General features: G+C 37.5%; 2 protein-coding genes across 7 annotated transcripts in view; both read left to right on the top strand.

Moving 5' to 3' along the window:
- Positions 1-11,548, top strand: part of LOC121520746 (contactin-associated protein-like 2) — a 50,288-nt gene extending 38,740 nt beyond the window's left edge. The window contains exons 19-25 of the mRNA XM_041804352.1: positions 261-497; positions 3,070-3,303; positions 3,533-3,666; positions 5,676-5,769; positions 6,420-6,650; positions 6,740-6,814; positions 7,250-11,548. Of these exons, the coding sequence (XP_041660286.1) occupies positions 261-497; positions 3,070-3,303; positions 3,533-3,666; positions 5,676-5,769; positions 6,420-6,650; positions 6,740-6,814; positions 7,250-7,449 (1,205 nt within the window). The 3' untranslated portion in view covers positions 7,450-11,548. The remainder of the gene's footprint in view (positions 1-260; positions 498-3,069; positions 3,304-3,532; positions 3,667-5,675; positions 5,770-6,419; positions 6,651-6,739; positions 6,815-7,249) is intronic.
- A 4,396-nt stretch (positions 11,549-15,944) lies between these two features.
- LOC121520634 overlaps positions 15,945-16,788 on the top strand; it is a 64,258-nt gene continuing 63,414 nt past the window's right edge. For 5 of the 6 annotated variants that reach the window (XM_041804187.1, XM_041804186.1, XM_041804188.1 and 2 more), the window contains exon 1: positions 15,945-16,078. The gene's annotated coding sequence lies outside the window, so the exon portion shown is untranslated. The remainder of the gene's footprint in view (positions 16,079-16,788) is intronic. The other variant, XM_041804183.1, reaches the window with a different exon arrangement.

The following is a 16,788-nucleotide window of genomic DNA, read 5'->3' as shown; positions in this document are numbered from 1 at the left end:
TTACTGTATTGCTGCAGCTATGAATGAATGAGATGAAGTTATAGTAATAGCACACACATCCTCAGCCATCAGTGTGTAAATGCATGTGTGGCTTGTTGTCTAAGAGTTATTTGAGTGGCAACACTGGTGCAGTTCTGCCATAGTAGAGTCTTTTCATTATCAAAGTGACTGAGTTGTTGTTGTGTAACATGAATGAAACTGCTGTAGATCCCACTGCTCTCTCTCTTAACCAATTCTTTGCTTTATGTCATGTCTGCCAGGTGCCTCCAGTGGGCAGAGGGGTTTCCTGGGCTGCATGCGGGCCTTGAAGATAAACGGTGTGACCTTTGACCTTGAAGGGAGGGCAAAGGTGACTCCTGGAGTGAACCCAGGCTGCTGGGGTCATTGCAGCAGCTACGGGATGCACTGCAGGAATGGAGGGAAGTGTGTGGAGCAGTATAACGGATATTCCTGTGACTGCTCTCTTACTGCGTATGATGGACCCTTCTGCACTGATGGTACGTTAGATTAGATCACATCATAGTTTGATACCTCAGTGACAACCTCCTGAGGGGAAAGAAGTAACCCAGGACAGAAGCATGTGACTATTGTTTTAAATAAGCACATAGAAAAATCCCTCAGTATTACACTAAAACCCTGATGTTTGTCTCACTTTTAGTGGCAGCAGCCCTCGAGATATGAGGAAAATTTGTTATGTAAGATGAAACCATTTGATAACCCAATGACAATGCTACTGTGGATAAATGAACCAATGTGTGTAAAGTGTGCATGGTAGCTCTAAAGTTGTCTTTCTGCTTCAGGCACCAGTCATTATTTTGCTTTCTATAACTGGTTTATAATCTGTGCCTGCAGATATATACATTTGTGTGTGCAGTTTTGCAACCAGTGCACATGGTATTGCATTGCAAAAATGTGCACACAAGTAATGAAACAATGCAGGAAATTTGCCAAACTGTGTAAAATGTTAGGGCCACCACATCAGAAGAGCTTTTTTGTTTGCTTTCTAGCTGGAGATTCATCTGATCAACTCCTGTATAGTGCCTCTAAAAAGAATTCATCAATTGGTTGTTTTATCCTTTTATTGATTTTATAAATCAATCATTGTCGATATAATTTGGCTTTGTGACAAAAAAACTGTCTAAGAGAGAACAGTTTTCTGTAAAGTAATGTCAAATAAACAAAAACATGTAATGTAAATAAGTGACTGATTAAATTTTCACCCCCTTCAAGTCAGTATTTAGTAAAGGCCCCTTTTGCAAAACTGCTTTTCAAGTTCAAGGCTTTGACTCAACCACTCCAGAACATTTACCTTGTTGTCTGAACAATTTCTGTGTAGCTTTGGGTCATTGTCATGCTGGAAGATAAATCTTCCCCCAAGCTTTAGTTCTCCGTCAGACTGAATAAGATTGTCCTCTATGGTTTGCCTATATTTTGCTGCATTCATTTTACCCTCTACCTTTACAATCCTTCCGGGGCCAGCTGCTGAGAAGCATCCCCACAGCATGATGCTGCCACCACTGTGCTTCACAGTGGGGATGGAGTGTTTTTGTTGATGTGTGTGTTTTGTGTCATCATGTTGTTCTCACTAAACCAAAGAACTTTCTTCCACTTGACCATGGAGTCTCCCACATGCCTTCTGGTGAGCTCTGGTCCAGATTTAATCTTCTCTCCCATAAAGCTTTGACTGGTGAAGAACCTGGCCAACAGTTGTATTCAGAGTCTCTCTCATCTCAGCTGCTCAAGCTTATTACTCCTTCAGAGTAGTCATAGGTGTCTTTGTGGTCTCTCTCACTAGTCTCCTTCTTGCATGGTCACTCAGTTTGTGAGGACAGCGTGATCTAGGCAGATTTACACATGTGCCATAATCCTTTTATTTCTTGATGATGGATTTAACTCAACTCTGGGGAACTGAAAATTCCCCAGAAATTTTCTTTTCTCTGAGTTGCTTTGAGTGTTCTTTTGTCTTCATGGTGTAATGGTAGCCAGGAATACTGGTTAACAAGTGACTAGAGCTTCCAGACACAGGTGTCTTTATACTACAATCACTTGAGACACATTTCCTGCACTCAGGTGTTTCATTTCACTAACTCTGAGACTAAAAGCGTCATTTGTCTGGGCCTCTGTTGAATCAGGTCAGTTACTTTAAAGGGGGTGAATATTTATGCAGTCACTTGTTTTACCCTACATATTTTTATTTGATTGACATTACTTTGTAGAAATCTGTTTTTACTTTGAAATTTAAGGGTTTTCTTTTTTTTCATTAAAAAAGCCAACTTATACTGACCATAATTGATTTATAAAAGGGGAAAACATCCAAGAGTGTGAATACTTTTTATAGGAACTGTATCCAGGGCTTTATCCGACCTTTAAAACGTCCAATTCTGAGAGAGGACATGGCTTGTGAATAGAAAATTTGAGTTGTCTTTTTTTAACTTCACATTGCCTTTCAGGCATCGTTTTGCTTATTGGATATTTTAAAATTGCAATATGAATGAAAACATGGTTAATCTAAAGCTTTAGCTATAAAGTGACAGTCACCAGCTACATTCTCGTTTAATTGTTTCTTTTATCTTTAAAAAAAGAAATCAAAGATGAAATATCTGGTAACACTTTCTATGAACTGACCTCTCATAATGCATTGTAAGAGGTAGGTTCGTAGAAAGTGTTACCAAATATCTCTCTTTGTCAGTTTCTAAAGCAGATTGAGCGTCATGTGTTATTCATGATATTTAGTTTTTGTGTATATTTTTCTTCCTCTTGGAAATTGGCCCTCTATTTTTGTCTTTCAAAAAGAGACAGAGAAGGAAGGAAAAAGAGGATAGGGTTAAAAAGGATGAGTTTTTTTTTTTTTTTTCATCCTTTTCTCTCCCTGTCGTTGCTCACTAAAATGAGGGCAGCTATTTTAGAATACAGATTTTTTTTCTTTGTACCAGGCATAATACAGGACAACGCCTGCTTAGGTCAGAGGATGCCATCTTTCATTAGATCTGATGTTGTTACAAAGGAGCTTCGGCACCTCTCTTTTAAAGTTAACTATGTTTCTTCTTCTGTTGTTTCTGTGTGGGGTAGATGTTGGTGGTTACTTTGAGACAGGAACCCTGGTCCGCTATGACTTCCTGCCGGAGGTGGGGTCTTTTTCTTTGCCGGACTTGAGGGGCTCACCAGGAGTCAGTGTTCCAGTTGAGTCAAATCTTACCCAAGAGGAGCTGGTGTTCAGCTTCAGCACCTCCAGTGCTCCCAGCATCCTGGTCTACATCAGCTCCAGGACTCAGGACTATATGGCTGTGGTGCTCAGGCACAATGGTGAGCCTATCAACGTCATACATTTTTGGTTTTAAATGTTAAAGCTGTTCAAAGAGAGAGATGGAGGTCTAGATTATGCTTACATGTTTAGTAAACGTCATAGTGAGTTTATCAGCCCTGCATTTTGGATATTCCTTTGATTCTTCATGTTCAGCCATTATTTTGAAGAACTGCTGATATATCATTGTCTTTTATTAAAACAGACTTTAAATGTGTTGTGTGTTTTCAGGCACTCTCCAGATCCGCTACAGTCTCGGTGGGCTAACAGAACCGTACACCATAGATGTTGACCACCGGAACATGGCCAACGGACAGCCACACTCCGTCAACATATCTAGAAACGAAAGGGAGATACGACTACAGGTATGTGTTTCTCCAACCACTGCAGTTTTAAATAAAGACAGAATAAATACTGTAAGCTGTGATAAATCAGCAGGCTCTTTCTTTACATCAAAGTTATAGTTCATATGTTAGAGTTGTTCAGATGGATGTTGGTTATGGCTTTTACACTGTGTGTTGCATTTGGTACATTCATCTGCTCAGCTTTTGTTGTTCCACAGGCCTACAGTGTTAGAGATGTCACTATTCTCAATACAGCTACAAGAAAACTGGAAAAATGCTAAAACCTTGATTGCATGCCAATTAATTTCTTGTCCATGCCTGAATTATTGTATGTCTTGGTCAGTGACAGATCTCTGAAAAGGAGTTCTTCATCAACAGAAAAACATGGCTCTTTTGAAAACTAAAATACATCTACAAACACTACCTAATATCCCCGACATACTCTTTGAAATCAGAGTAGCTGCCAAAATATCCAAGTTCTTAACACCACCCTGCAGTAGTGAAATTGGAAATAGGCTTATCTTTATAAGAAGTCACATTGCATGGCTGACTTTGTAATCAGTTCATGAAAGCTTGTGAGAATTTTTAATACAACAAAAAAATAAATAACTGATAACAGTATCTAGAGCCCTATGTGGGACTCCTTTCTTAATCCTGCTCCTGCCTGCTCTCGCAACAGGTCTGTTCAATCCCCCCGCATCTCGCTTGGATTCTGACAATCCATGTTAAATATTCAGAATAACAGACAGAGTCTTTGATTAAAATCAATGCTGATATGTTGACTTGAGTTTCCTCTCTGAATGAAAGAAACCCTAAGAAAACATCTTTGTCATGCTGATGGTGCCACTCAAAGATTGAAAAGCAGCTGGGAGTCTCAGACTGATTTAACTCCTGGTTATGGCTTAGTAATGTAGCAATGTCAAAGTAATTTTCACTGACCTTTTTACCCATCATTTATCATAATTTGTTTGTAAGTCATACAGAGGTGGGATTGTTTCCTGATCTTTAGAAAGTTTGTGCGCCACAAAACTGTGGTGCTCTTCCATCAACTCTAGCTGAAAGTGGGCTAATATTTACTCTATTTATGCTGTGTTATTACCATATTCTGCTTTAGATGCCTATTGCAATGAGGCCAATTTGCATGGAAAGAGGTGTTTTTTCCCCCCAAATAACTGCATAATGGCTCAGCGTCTCTGTGCACCGGTGTGTATGTGCAGTAATAGGCCTAAAACACAATAAGGGGAGCAATAAAGCTGTGCCTTCTGACTTTTCGACCGAGTTTTAGTGCACACACTTTTATTGTGGCACTTTTACAAAGAATCACACGGTCCATCTGTCGTGTGATGCTGGCTGTGCAGAGACACACCCATATTCAAACATGTTTATGCAGCACCAGCAACTAAAGCTGACAATACAGTAATTAAACTTCTCAGCAAATGATTCTAACAGCAAAATGTGACACATCCACTGTATTTTCTTGTTTAATATGAGTATAAAGAAGCGCTGTAAAAAGAGCTTACTTTGATCCAGTCATAGAGCAGGTGTATGATTTAAACTAAATACATTTTCCTATGGGCGTCATTCAACAAAGTCCAGTTGTTATCTGGCTCTGTCATTTACTTTTACAAGGTTGTAGCATATAGAAAGCATTAAACTTGGGTGTGACGTTATTCAAAGCACCAACATTTGTAAATTTATTGCAACAGAAGTCCCTGAATGATGACTTGGCACCATATTTTGGGTTTTTATAGGAAATATGTACATATTTAGGATTTTTTTCATGGCACCAGTTTTTAACCAGTACCCCCAAGAAGTCTTCTGAGAGATATCAAGGACAATCGGAGAAATGGTGTGGTATGCAAATCAACACAGACAGACGTGTATCTCGGTTTTTATTAAGACCCCCCCAAAAAAACTTTAGTGTCAAAGCCTACTCTGGCAGGTGAGCAGGTGTTTATGGTTATGGAAGTCTATCAGCATTAAGTTGTCTGTTAAATTTGTCCCTGTCTTTTTGTTTTGTCTCTTTGTAGCTGGACCACTATCCAGTGTCCACATACACTCTACCTGAGACCTCTGACATTCAGTTCAACATGATCAAAAGTATATTTCTTGGAAAAGTCTTTGGTAAGTATTTTAATGAATGCAAGTGGGATGGGAGGTATTTATTTTTTAATACCGTTAAACCTTCCCACATTTTTCCAGGAGTATACAGTGATAGCACCAGGTGTTCAAAAACTACATTATACAAGGGGTGGTCAGACCAAGCACTTGCCTGTGCAGGTACAAGCAAAGCCAGCAGAGCTCACTTTCATTCAATCCTTTTACAAAATGCTAAAAAAGAAAGTAACAGTTTTTACAGGGGCAAAGGAAGTGATTTATAGTTGCTGCATTGCTTTCACACTTCACTTGTAAACAGAGTTACATCAGGTTTTTCTCTTTTTTCTCTCCCCCTTTGTGAAATGGCACATATGCACTTTCTCTTCCTTCCCTCTTTCCCAGAGGTAATATGAGACATAATCAATAACTATTATCAGAAGTGAATCTGGCTTTTAAACACGTAAAGATAGGCTGTAAATGTTTTATTTTCACGACTTCAATCTACCAGCAGCCCAAAATAACCTACTGAAGATTAACTTAATCTACAGATCCTGTAAAAAGGGCTCATCATAGTCATTTTGGTCCCTGAAAAGTTTCAGTCGTATTACTGCTGCAGAGATTCATAGAGGTCTGAAAGGGTCTGAGCTGTTAAAACTTTCCTCATGCTTTTCTTACAGAAACAGGCCAAATTGATCCCATCCTGATTGAGCGATACAACACGCCCGGCTTTGTCGGCTGTCTGTCAAGAGTTCAGCTGAACAGCGTGGCACCACTGAAAGCTGCGCTGCGTTCAGGCATGGCAGCCCCTGTCAGCACCCATGGGATCCTGGTGCCATCTAACTGTGGAGCCTCACCGCTGACCATCTCCCCCATGGCCTCCGCAAGTGACCCGTGGCACTTAGAAGCTGGTAGAGAGATAAAACTCTTTATAAGAAAATGATCACATTTTAAAAGTTTGCTGAAATCTAAAACTTTTAACTATTTCCTCTGTTCCTAGCTGGAGCTGGTTTCCCCTTTAAGGAGGATCGGGTCAGTGGGGATAAAGTGGACAGAAACTCTGCAATAATTGGAGGTAAATCTTATTCTGTTTACAGCCCCATACTATTATCCCTCCTCAGTTGTCACGACTTTAAGACATCATGCACTTTAGCAGTTGTTGACCCCACTCCTTGATTTAAGTGGTCTTCTGCTCCGTGTCTGTTGTTCCTGAATGCTTCCATCACTTTCTTATAAACTGTGTTATTGCGAAGGTGCCACCCGTCACAGCACCACGCTTTCATTCACTGAGCTCTTCAGAACAACTGATTTTGTAGCACAAATGTTTGTAAATAGAGACTGCATGGCTAGGTGGTTGATTTTATACACCTGTGGTAACAGGCCTGGTTGAAACACTTGAATTCAGTAATCAGCAGGTGTGACCAAATACTTTTGTCCATAGATTGCATGTCATGGCATATCAGATTTCCTTTCCTTTGTTGTAAAGAGTGCACTTCTGTTTTGCCTCCAGGAATCATCTCCATGGTGATCTTCATTGTCCTTGGGATCATGGTGTTTGTGATCCGCCACCTGTTCCGTCATAAAGGCTCCTATCACACCAACGAGGCCAAGGGCGCTGAGTCAGCAGACTGTGCCGACGCTGCAATCATCGTCAACGACCCTGCCTTTACCGAAACCATCGACGAGAGCAAGAAGGAATGGTTCATCTGAAGCCCTCTCACCAACATGGACTCATGACGTTAGGATGTATGTAGTTTTCTAAGCATAGGTTGTAGTTGTAAGGGGACCACCTGCAAAAACCTTGAGGATGTAGTGAATGGTTTATTCTTTAAATTTTATGGACATCATGGCATCACAGCGTGGATATTAAAGCACAGTGCTGCAGGGCAGAGCCTGAGGAGATGTGAACGGTTTATTTGAACTATTTTACAGAGGACGGTGGGATGACGGCCTCAGCTGGTGTAGATTATGATGCCATGAGAATACAGGCCTTGGATGAGTGAATGTGTCCACAATCTTTTATTTTTTTGTATTATTTTCTCTATTTCAGTTCACAGTTTATTTATTTATTTATTTATATTTAAGTAATATATATTTTTTCATAAAAGCTCTTATTTTTGTTTTCATCAGTATTTAAAGATGCCTTTGTGTAATTCGCTTTTATATCATTGCATCATCATGGTAATGATCATTAATCCATTACCACAATAATCCCCTATGCCTGTAGCAATGCTCAAGAATCCCTTTTTAAGACGTATAAACCTTATTTTCAGTCATTTGCCTTATTTCACAGTCGTTACAATAAAGCTTGGTTTTAGCCTTAAGACAGAAGAACCTAGGGTGTGTGTGGGTGGGTGTGTGAGGTGTGTGTACTACCTGGCATGCTTGTCTGTAAAGGAGATGTAGCCATGACTTCGGACTGAGAACAAGGAGAAGGAAAGTGTCACACCTCAAATTATTTTTGCATCTGCAAGCTTATAATGTTTCCAAAATGTGTTGCAGCTTTGTTTATTTATTTATTTCTATTTTTTTTTTTTTACTTTCTATGGCTGCATCTTTAATTTTTTGCTTATTTTGGTGCCAAATATGTTCAGGGGTGAGTTCAGCTCCTAAAGATTGAACTGTTTCCTGCCTTGAGCTCCACGCACTGTTTTGTTACTGTCAGTCACGGGGTAAAGTTTTTGTTTTTGTTTTTTTTTTTAATTGGCAAATCACAGTTATACGACATGTTTGTTTGATAAAAGGGTACCACGTACTGTAAAGATCTTTCTACATAACAGTGAATGGGTTTGAAGTCTGATCAGGTTCAGTGTCGTTTATCTGCCGTAGAGACTGACGTAGCTTTGAGCAAACACTGGAAGCAGGGGAAACTGTTAGCTTAGCTCCATACAAAAGTGAACAATGTTCAACATGAACTAAAAGCCCATCCTGACTGAATGCCCCGTCTCATTAACTCGCCTGCTGTTGCTGCAAACAGAGGCAGACTTTGATTAGAGGCTTTAATGGAGAAAGTTCCCTCATGTTGGCAGAGACCGGCTGTCCCACAAAGTTAATAAGGTTGTCATTGTTGTTGATTCTAGGAATGGGTCATAATTATTGAAATTCAAATAGTCTACATTGATCATAATTAGGGCTGTCAAAAGACTGTAATCACAACAAACTACAGAATTTCTGTAGTTAATCACAATTCATTGCACCCTTTCTACCGCATTTCAGATTTCCAGTATTTTGCATTTTACACTAGCCTGTTGTCATCTTTGATTTTATTTAAACTAAGGGGGATTGACTTCCTGTTTGGATACAGAACTGCTCTTATAACATGAACCGAACCACAGCAAAAAGGACTTGTTATGGGTTCAAAATAACATCAGAAATAATTATAAGAGCTCAGATGACATCTGACTCAGGCTGTCAAAAGACTGAGATTTTTAATTGCAATTAATCTCACTTTGTAGTTAACCCTTTGGATCATATTTTCTAATTCCATTATTTTGCATTTAGAACAGTTTTCATGTCATTTTGGGTTTTCTGCCATCTTGAACTAAGGCTGATTGACTTCCTGTTTGGGTACAGTGAAAATGAGACATGAAGAAGACGCAGCGGTGGACATCTTTTACATCACTGTGGGAGCAGGGAGAGGCTGATGTGAATTAACCAAAGTTTACTGAAAGGGATAATAAAGCGTGCGATTAATTGCGATTTTGAAAAAATAGTGCACTAATATTTGGCCATAATTAATCACAATTATCTTAATTAATCCTGACAGCCCTTATCATAACTGAAGTTTATTGAACTGTTTAATTAAGAACATATTTTTCCAGTATTTTAACCAGCAAATGGTTGTATTGCAATACTGCAGCCAAAGACTGAAGGTTGTGTGTGTGCTGACCACTGTTAACAAGACAGGAGACTTCAGTGATAGTGACACGACTGTAGCGCACCAACATTAATACATAAAAGATCAACTGGTCTGGCATCAGGACCCACCACCACCTCGTTTTGAGGAATCCCAGTCCAAAGTTTTAAAAATGTCTAACCTTTCAAACCTAAATAGAACAAACATGTTTAAACGTAGAGATGGGTGGGATGTTAAAAAGGTAGACCGTTATAGAAAGACATGTATACATCTGATTTTACTCCTTTTTTCCCAAGACAGCATGGAAATTTGGTAATTTCTTGAAAAAAATACTAATCTTGTGAAAACCTGCTTTTTTATCTGGGTTCTTTCTTTACTTTATGGGACAGAGGGAGCAAGTCTAGATGATTTTTTAAAATCATGATTAGTAACATCACAGAAGACAGTGTTCTAGGGAAACCCTTAAAAATAAAAAAATCAAGAGGATCTGCTAATCTTTGAGGAAAAAAAAGTCAAAATTTTTGAGAGAAAAATTGAATTTTTAGGTTATAGAGTTGTATATTTGCAAGAAAAAAAAATCCAAGTGTTAACTGCCTGAGACCTGAGCTTTTGTTTGGAAACTTCTTGTAGTTTCTCCCAATTATTTGGGATAAGTTAGACACGATAAGTTAAAAATCTACATTGTTTTTAGACAGGAATTTCTTAGAAATTTTCGATCCCAAAATTCAAACAAATTCCCTAAAATTTTAAATAAATTACCTAAAATATCTATGAAAATTCTTTCAACACTTTTAAAGTATCCCAAAAAAATTACCCCAATATTTCTTTCAACAATCCTCAAATCTTTAAGTGAAATTTTGTCATAAAGCTAAAACATTCCAATAAAAATGTCACCCCAAAAATCCCATTACAAATTCCCCAAAAAATTTCATTGCAAATTCAAAAAAAAAAAAAAAAAAAAAAATACAAATGCAGTCTTCAAAATTCCATGAAAATGCCTGAAACCCCCATCAGTCAATGGACATTTGGATAATAATCCCAAATATTCTAATAGCAGAGATCATTAAGACAAGATGTGATGTCCTCATATATGCATGCAGGGTCTTAGGAGGTTGAAAATTTAAAATATTAACCCTAAAATGTCAAGTGTTTAAAGTCATAAATTCACAACCGTTTTCAGTCAAAACTTCATCAGAAACCTAACTGAAAATGCTGTTTGGATAACCCCAGTTGACAAATTTAAACTTAAAATTTTGCATATTGTCTCGAAAGTTAACAGATCTTCTTTTTAAGAGTGGCCCTTATATGCCATCATAATATTGGATAGTTTATACATAGATCTAGATGGGATTATTATGGTCGGATTTGTCAGTGAAAACAGTTGAAAGAGGGTCCATGGTAGGTTTAGCTTTCCTCAGATACAAGTCGGAGGGTCTCTTGGGAAAAAGGCCATTGTCCACCCCAATATATCCGGCACGTCTTTTTAACTTGCAGGCTTCACTTCATGGAGAAAAGCTGTTAAAGAGGCCCCACTAGCTACGTAGCTCATGGATAGTTCACCCCATTCAAGTAATACGAGCAGCTTCACCGTAGATAGCAGGCAGGGATAACTAGCTATGAACCAGTGATTGAAATAATTTGCCAAAATTATCCTTAAGTTAATTGTATAGGTGCATTCCTATTCCTATCCATCCCAGGATGCATTGGGATGCAAATCAGCATCAAGCTGAACCGCTGGTTTTCACATCACCTGTTATGGATGTTAAGGTGCAAACAGGGTCAGAGATACAAACTAAAAAACTGTGAGCAAGTGTGTGACAGGCAGCAGCAGCTTAGATTTCTGTGAAAGAGTCAGACTCGTCTTAAATCTGACATTAATGTAGAAAAATTCTTAATGACAATAGAAAAGCATCAGCCATGTTTTAGAATGAATCCTGTATTTTCATTAGAGATAGGTGCTAGGTTCACAGTTTCCCCTTAAAGGTGTTGCTGTGCTGGATGAACGATGCTGAGGTACAGATGAATCTGACATTCTGTGTAAGACAGCAAGCAAAGAAAGAAGAGACTCTTTTAACTGCATGTTTTGAATTACTGCTTCCTGAGTGACTGATTCCTCAGTGTGATTTATAAGGATTTTTAAACTTTGGCAGACGCTGAGGACAAAGGCCAGCTCCTTCCTGATGAGCTCCGCTAACTCTCGGCTACCTCTTCAGTCGAGCTGAAAGAACTTTTTTTTTTTTTTCTTTTTTTTTAGGTATTCCTTTAAAAACCTGTTGTATGTCTTTGATTTTAATGATGTAGATTTTGTTTTGCTAATGAATGTTTGTTATCCACATTCAGACTACGGCTTACATCCTGACATTTGATTGTATCACATTTATATTCCTTTTGATTGCACTGCAGTGTAAAAGCATGCTGTTTGACATGGAATGACACACAAATTTCTTATGCTAAGCCACTGTAGCATCACATTTTTTCAATGTTATATGTAAAAAAAAATCTTGGCCTAAGTGTTTCTTTTTTAAAAGTGATTTCTCTTTCTTTGTGCTTTCTCAAGTCTTGAAACTTGTGATGCTTCCTGTTGGAAAAATCAGTAAAATATGACTACAAATCTTACACACCCTAACATTACATCTTTGGTGTTTGGACGTTGTTGGATCAGAACTAAACTTTCGATGAACTCGAGGTCAGAACGATCATGGAGATGTTGTTCTAATTATCACATAAACATAAACAGTTGCCCAAGTGTTACAATGATTCTTTATCATGACACCTAAACTTTCCAATAATTTTTCCCCATAAATATCCATCCCATCCCGAAAATATTCAGAAAAAGTCCACAAAATCTCAAAGCAAATTACCTCCAAAATTTTGTATCAAACTTAGAAAAAAAAATTCCCAAAATGCAATGAAATCCAATCAAATTACTATACATTTCAAAGCCAAATTCAAATTTTCCAAATTCAAATCCTACTTTGAAAAATCACAAATACATTCATCAAATTCCCATGAAAATGTGAAACTGAAGCCAAAACATACAAAATATACAAACAAATTCACATGAACATACTTGAAACATTTGGAGAAAATATTCCAAAATATCAAAACAAATTCCCTCAACTTAAAAATAAATGTAAAAATGTAAAATTCTGAAACACATTTCTTAAGAATTCCATAAAAATCGTATCCCTAAATTACTTCAGATATTCCCAGAATGTTTCAGCAAATCTTTACGATTATGAGATGCCCATGAAAATACAAAAATCCTGCAAATTTCCTCAAAATCTTTCATTGAAACTCTTCAAAATACATTTGAAAAATTCACATGAAAATATTTGAAAAATTCCAACCAATTTACCAAAATATCCAAATGCCCAAAAATTTCAAAGAAATTACCTAAAAATCTCTGTGAATTTTATAAGCATATTTCTAAGGTATCCCATAAAAACATACCCCATAATTACCTAAATTATTCCCTGAGTCTTTCATCAAATCTTTATCAAAAAGTCCATCTAAATTCCTGAAATTTATCAGATAAATTCCCCAAAACCCCCAAGCACATTCCCTTCAAAATTTTGTATCAAACTCCCAAAAATATAAAAATACATTCCTCCAAACTTCAATAAAATGACAGAAAATTCCTCAAAGCATCCAAATGCCCAGAAATACCCACTGAAATTCCTGATTTCGAAGGACACCCCCCCCCCCACACACACACACACACACACAAAACCACCACAATAGGAAAATTCTCAATCAACTTCCGAAAATGAACCTATAAATTTTCCAAATATCCAAGAAAATACCTAAAAACTGTTCAAATCACACTCCTAAACAATGACAAATATAATTATGAAATTCCCATGAAAATGCCCCCCACCCTCAAAAAAACACAAATTTCCCCAAAAAGTTTCAGTGAAATTCCCATAAAAATATTTGAAAAATTCCAAGCAAATTCTCCATAATATCTAAATTCCCTAAAATTTCAAAGAAACAACCTAAAATATGTGACATTCTTAAGCATTTTTCTAAAGTATCCCATTAAAACGTGATCCTTAATTACCTAAAATATTCCCAGAATATTTCATTAAATCTCTATCATAAAGCCCAATCATTCAAAGTAAAATTTCCCCAAAGGGGTTGGGTCCATTTACATTCCTGAAAATTGTTCAGGAAATTCCGAAATTTCCCAAATTTCCCAAATTTGAAGTAAATAACAGTAGCTTAAGTTCTCCAAATACCCTGGAACAAGTTTTATAAAATGTATGTAATGGCATCCACAGCCAAAATAGACGACCACTGGAGGCCTAGCTACTGCGATGCTAGCAACTGCAAGCGGCGGCGCTGAACCAGCCTCTCCACGGTCAGAGTCATCGATGGACACCAAGGATCTGTCCTCATTGAGAGCAGACATTTTTGTTACTGGAGACTTCAATTTACTCAAAAATGAGTTGAGAGGTTAAACCTGAAATTATAAACATTACAGCAGCTATCCTATCTGAACTGGTGACACTCCTAAACATTCTACTGAGCCGCTTGTTTCCTGATTTTAGGAATTTATAAGCATTTGAAAAATTAATGCTGTTTGTGAAGAGTTTGCAGGGCCACAATTTATGTTTACAGAGACAAATAGAAGAGAAAACTGAGGAGTCTTTGCAGATGCCTGATAAAAACAAAATAAATAAGAGAGTTTTATCAAAAGTACTTTGTGATCACACAAGTTCTCTCTGTGTAATGTAAATGTATCTGAAAGCAAAGAATTTGCACTGAAGTTCCCTGTTAATGACACAAACAAAGAAGAAAGATCAATAGGAGGTAAACATGTGAGTCTCATGTTATGGCTCTATATGGGTTCTGGTGGCCCCAGAAGATTTTTAGGTCTCAAATGAGGCTGCACTGGAGTTTTGGAAAGGCTGAAAAATACACTAAACACATAAATCAGATGATCTCAGTTGTTCACATAGCACTGTCATCAGAAATGATATCGTTAGTCTCACAGCACAGTTGTCATATTTTAAGGTTTTCAGAAAAAACACATATTTTGGCAAACATAGGATTTTTTATTTATACTGATAGTATAATACTGATAGTATTATACTGATAGTACTGTTGCTGGGCAGAGAGATGTGTGGGTGGACCCTTTGATTATTAATCAACTTAAAGTTCTTGTTATTGAGATCAAACAGAGATTTTCACTTTAACATTGTTTTTGTTTGTCTTATAAATCACCACTGTCAGTGAAGCATTAAAACTGAGATTCATGACTTTAGTCCTTTTGAGTTTTATCATGACCACTAGAGGGCAGTGTCATACAGACAACTTCTGTGTATAATACTATATGAAGCTCCTTCAATAAAACACTTCACAGCCTCCTTCTACTGAATGCTGATGATGCTGTTCATTCAGATTGACAAGACATTCAAAGGGAAGCTGAGCTGATAAACACCCAAGCAGCCTGCTTGGTTCCTGACCCGGGATGTGGGCCCCTACTAAGAGATGCAAGACATCATGAACATGCCACAATCTGTTACACTTCAGTAGAAAAACAGGCCACAGTCATAACCTCTCATAATAAATTATTTATGGTCTTAAGCTAAAGTTTTTTTCTGTGGGCAAACCTAACGGTCAAATAGCATAATTTACATAACACGTTCTTCAATTTGTGATATTATGGTTCTTTTAAATAAAACAATCAACAATACCAGTCATTTAATCAATAACTATTGTTATTTATAAAGCAGTTGCACACTTCTAATTAGATGCCTATAAATACACATTAAACTTAATAAATTAATCATAAGTAATCCTAAAGTAAGTCAACTAGCAAGTATCTGAGAAACAACTTTCACTGCTTGATGACATAGCAGACATCTGCACAACAATAACAACAACAAAAACAACAACAACAACAACAACACATCTCCAATCAATCTGTTTGTTTGACTCGCAGATGAAATCCTAATGCTACAGTGAGTTTAAGTGTGTCTTTAAGGTCAAAAACCAATGTTGTGAAGGCATTTAATAGCCTAGTTTAAAGAGTGACTTGGATTTCTTTCTTGTTTATTCATTGTCATCAATGTCACTTAGGCTGCAGTGAAGAAACAGTGAGACTACGCCATCTAGTGGAATATATTTTTAACACTGACTCCTGCAGAGAGGACCATAGGAAGTACTCATAAATATATCGTTTATCCGCATGTTTCTTCTATGTAAATGGAGCAAAGTAAGAATTAAGGTGAATTAGGATGATAGGTCTGATTATACTTATTCTGTTGGGATTCGGCATTTTCATTTGTCGTAATAGTCTGGTTGAGTAAACAGGATGTTACGTGTCCAAAGAAAGTGAAAGTATGAACTGTGAGACTGGTTGAGCTGGCAGGACGGACGGTTAGTTCTTCTCTGTCTCTGAAACCAAACCCTCCAAACAAAGATGATAAAACACTGTCGGAGATATGTTTGGAAATGGTGGACACTGCCGTTCTGGTAAGTCGAAGCCGTCAAAACAGTAGATGTAGAGGAGAGAAGTGGGTTTGGTTCCTTAAACTAACGATGAGGCACCTTAAAGGATTACACAAACGCACGTCTCTTACCTCTTACCTCTTTAGTTTATGTAAAGATATTCAGAGGAGAGCACTAGTTACCATCAAGTTGAAATAACAGGCCTCTTTCCCACTTGGCGCAAACTAGGCGTATTGAGTGATTTTGATCAACGGTTTTACATTCGGTAAACTCTTCAAAGGGAAATTCCAGCATGACGTAAGTGTGTGCGCGCGCATCATATGCATGTGAGGACTTGTAACCGTCCCCAGCCACTCTCGGCTTATAAATGTTTCCAAAAGTTGTTAGTCACGATTTAAATGCAGCCAAGCTGGTGTTCTCAGTTTGATATGTTGTCTGGCTTATTCTCCGTCAGTTTTAAAGTTTGTGAATTCAAATTAACCCGTTTTAATCTGATGTAACAGCTTATGCTAACGTGATAAGGATGCTGCTTGGTAGGTGAGAACATAGACACATAATATATTGGTATTAGCTATATTATTATTATTAGTAGTAGTACTAGTAGTAGTATATTATTATATTATATAGGTATTATATATATTATTGGTTAATATATACGTTTATTATGTCTCTGAATGAGAAACTGCGTCGCCCCTCGTTAATGATACACTAAAGTTTCCAAATCGGGGGTTTGG

The sequence above is a fragment of the Cheilinus undulatus genome, linkage group 13 (assembly GCF_018320785.1).
Source record: "Cheilinus undulatus linkage group 13, ASM1832078v1, whole genome shotgun sequence".
NCBI lineage: Eukaryota > Metazoa > Chordata > Actinopteri > Labriformes > Labridae > Cheilinus > Cheilinus undulatus.
This window is presented reverse-complemented; position numbering and strand designations above follow the sequence as displayed.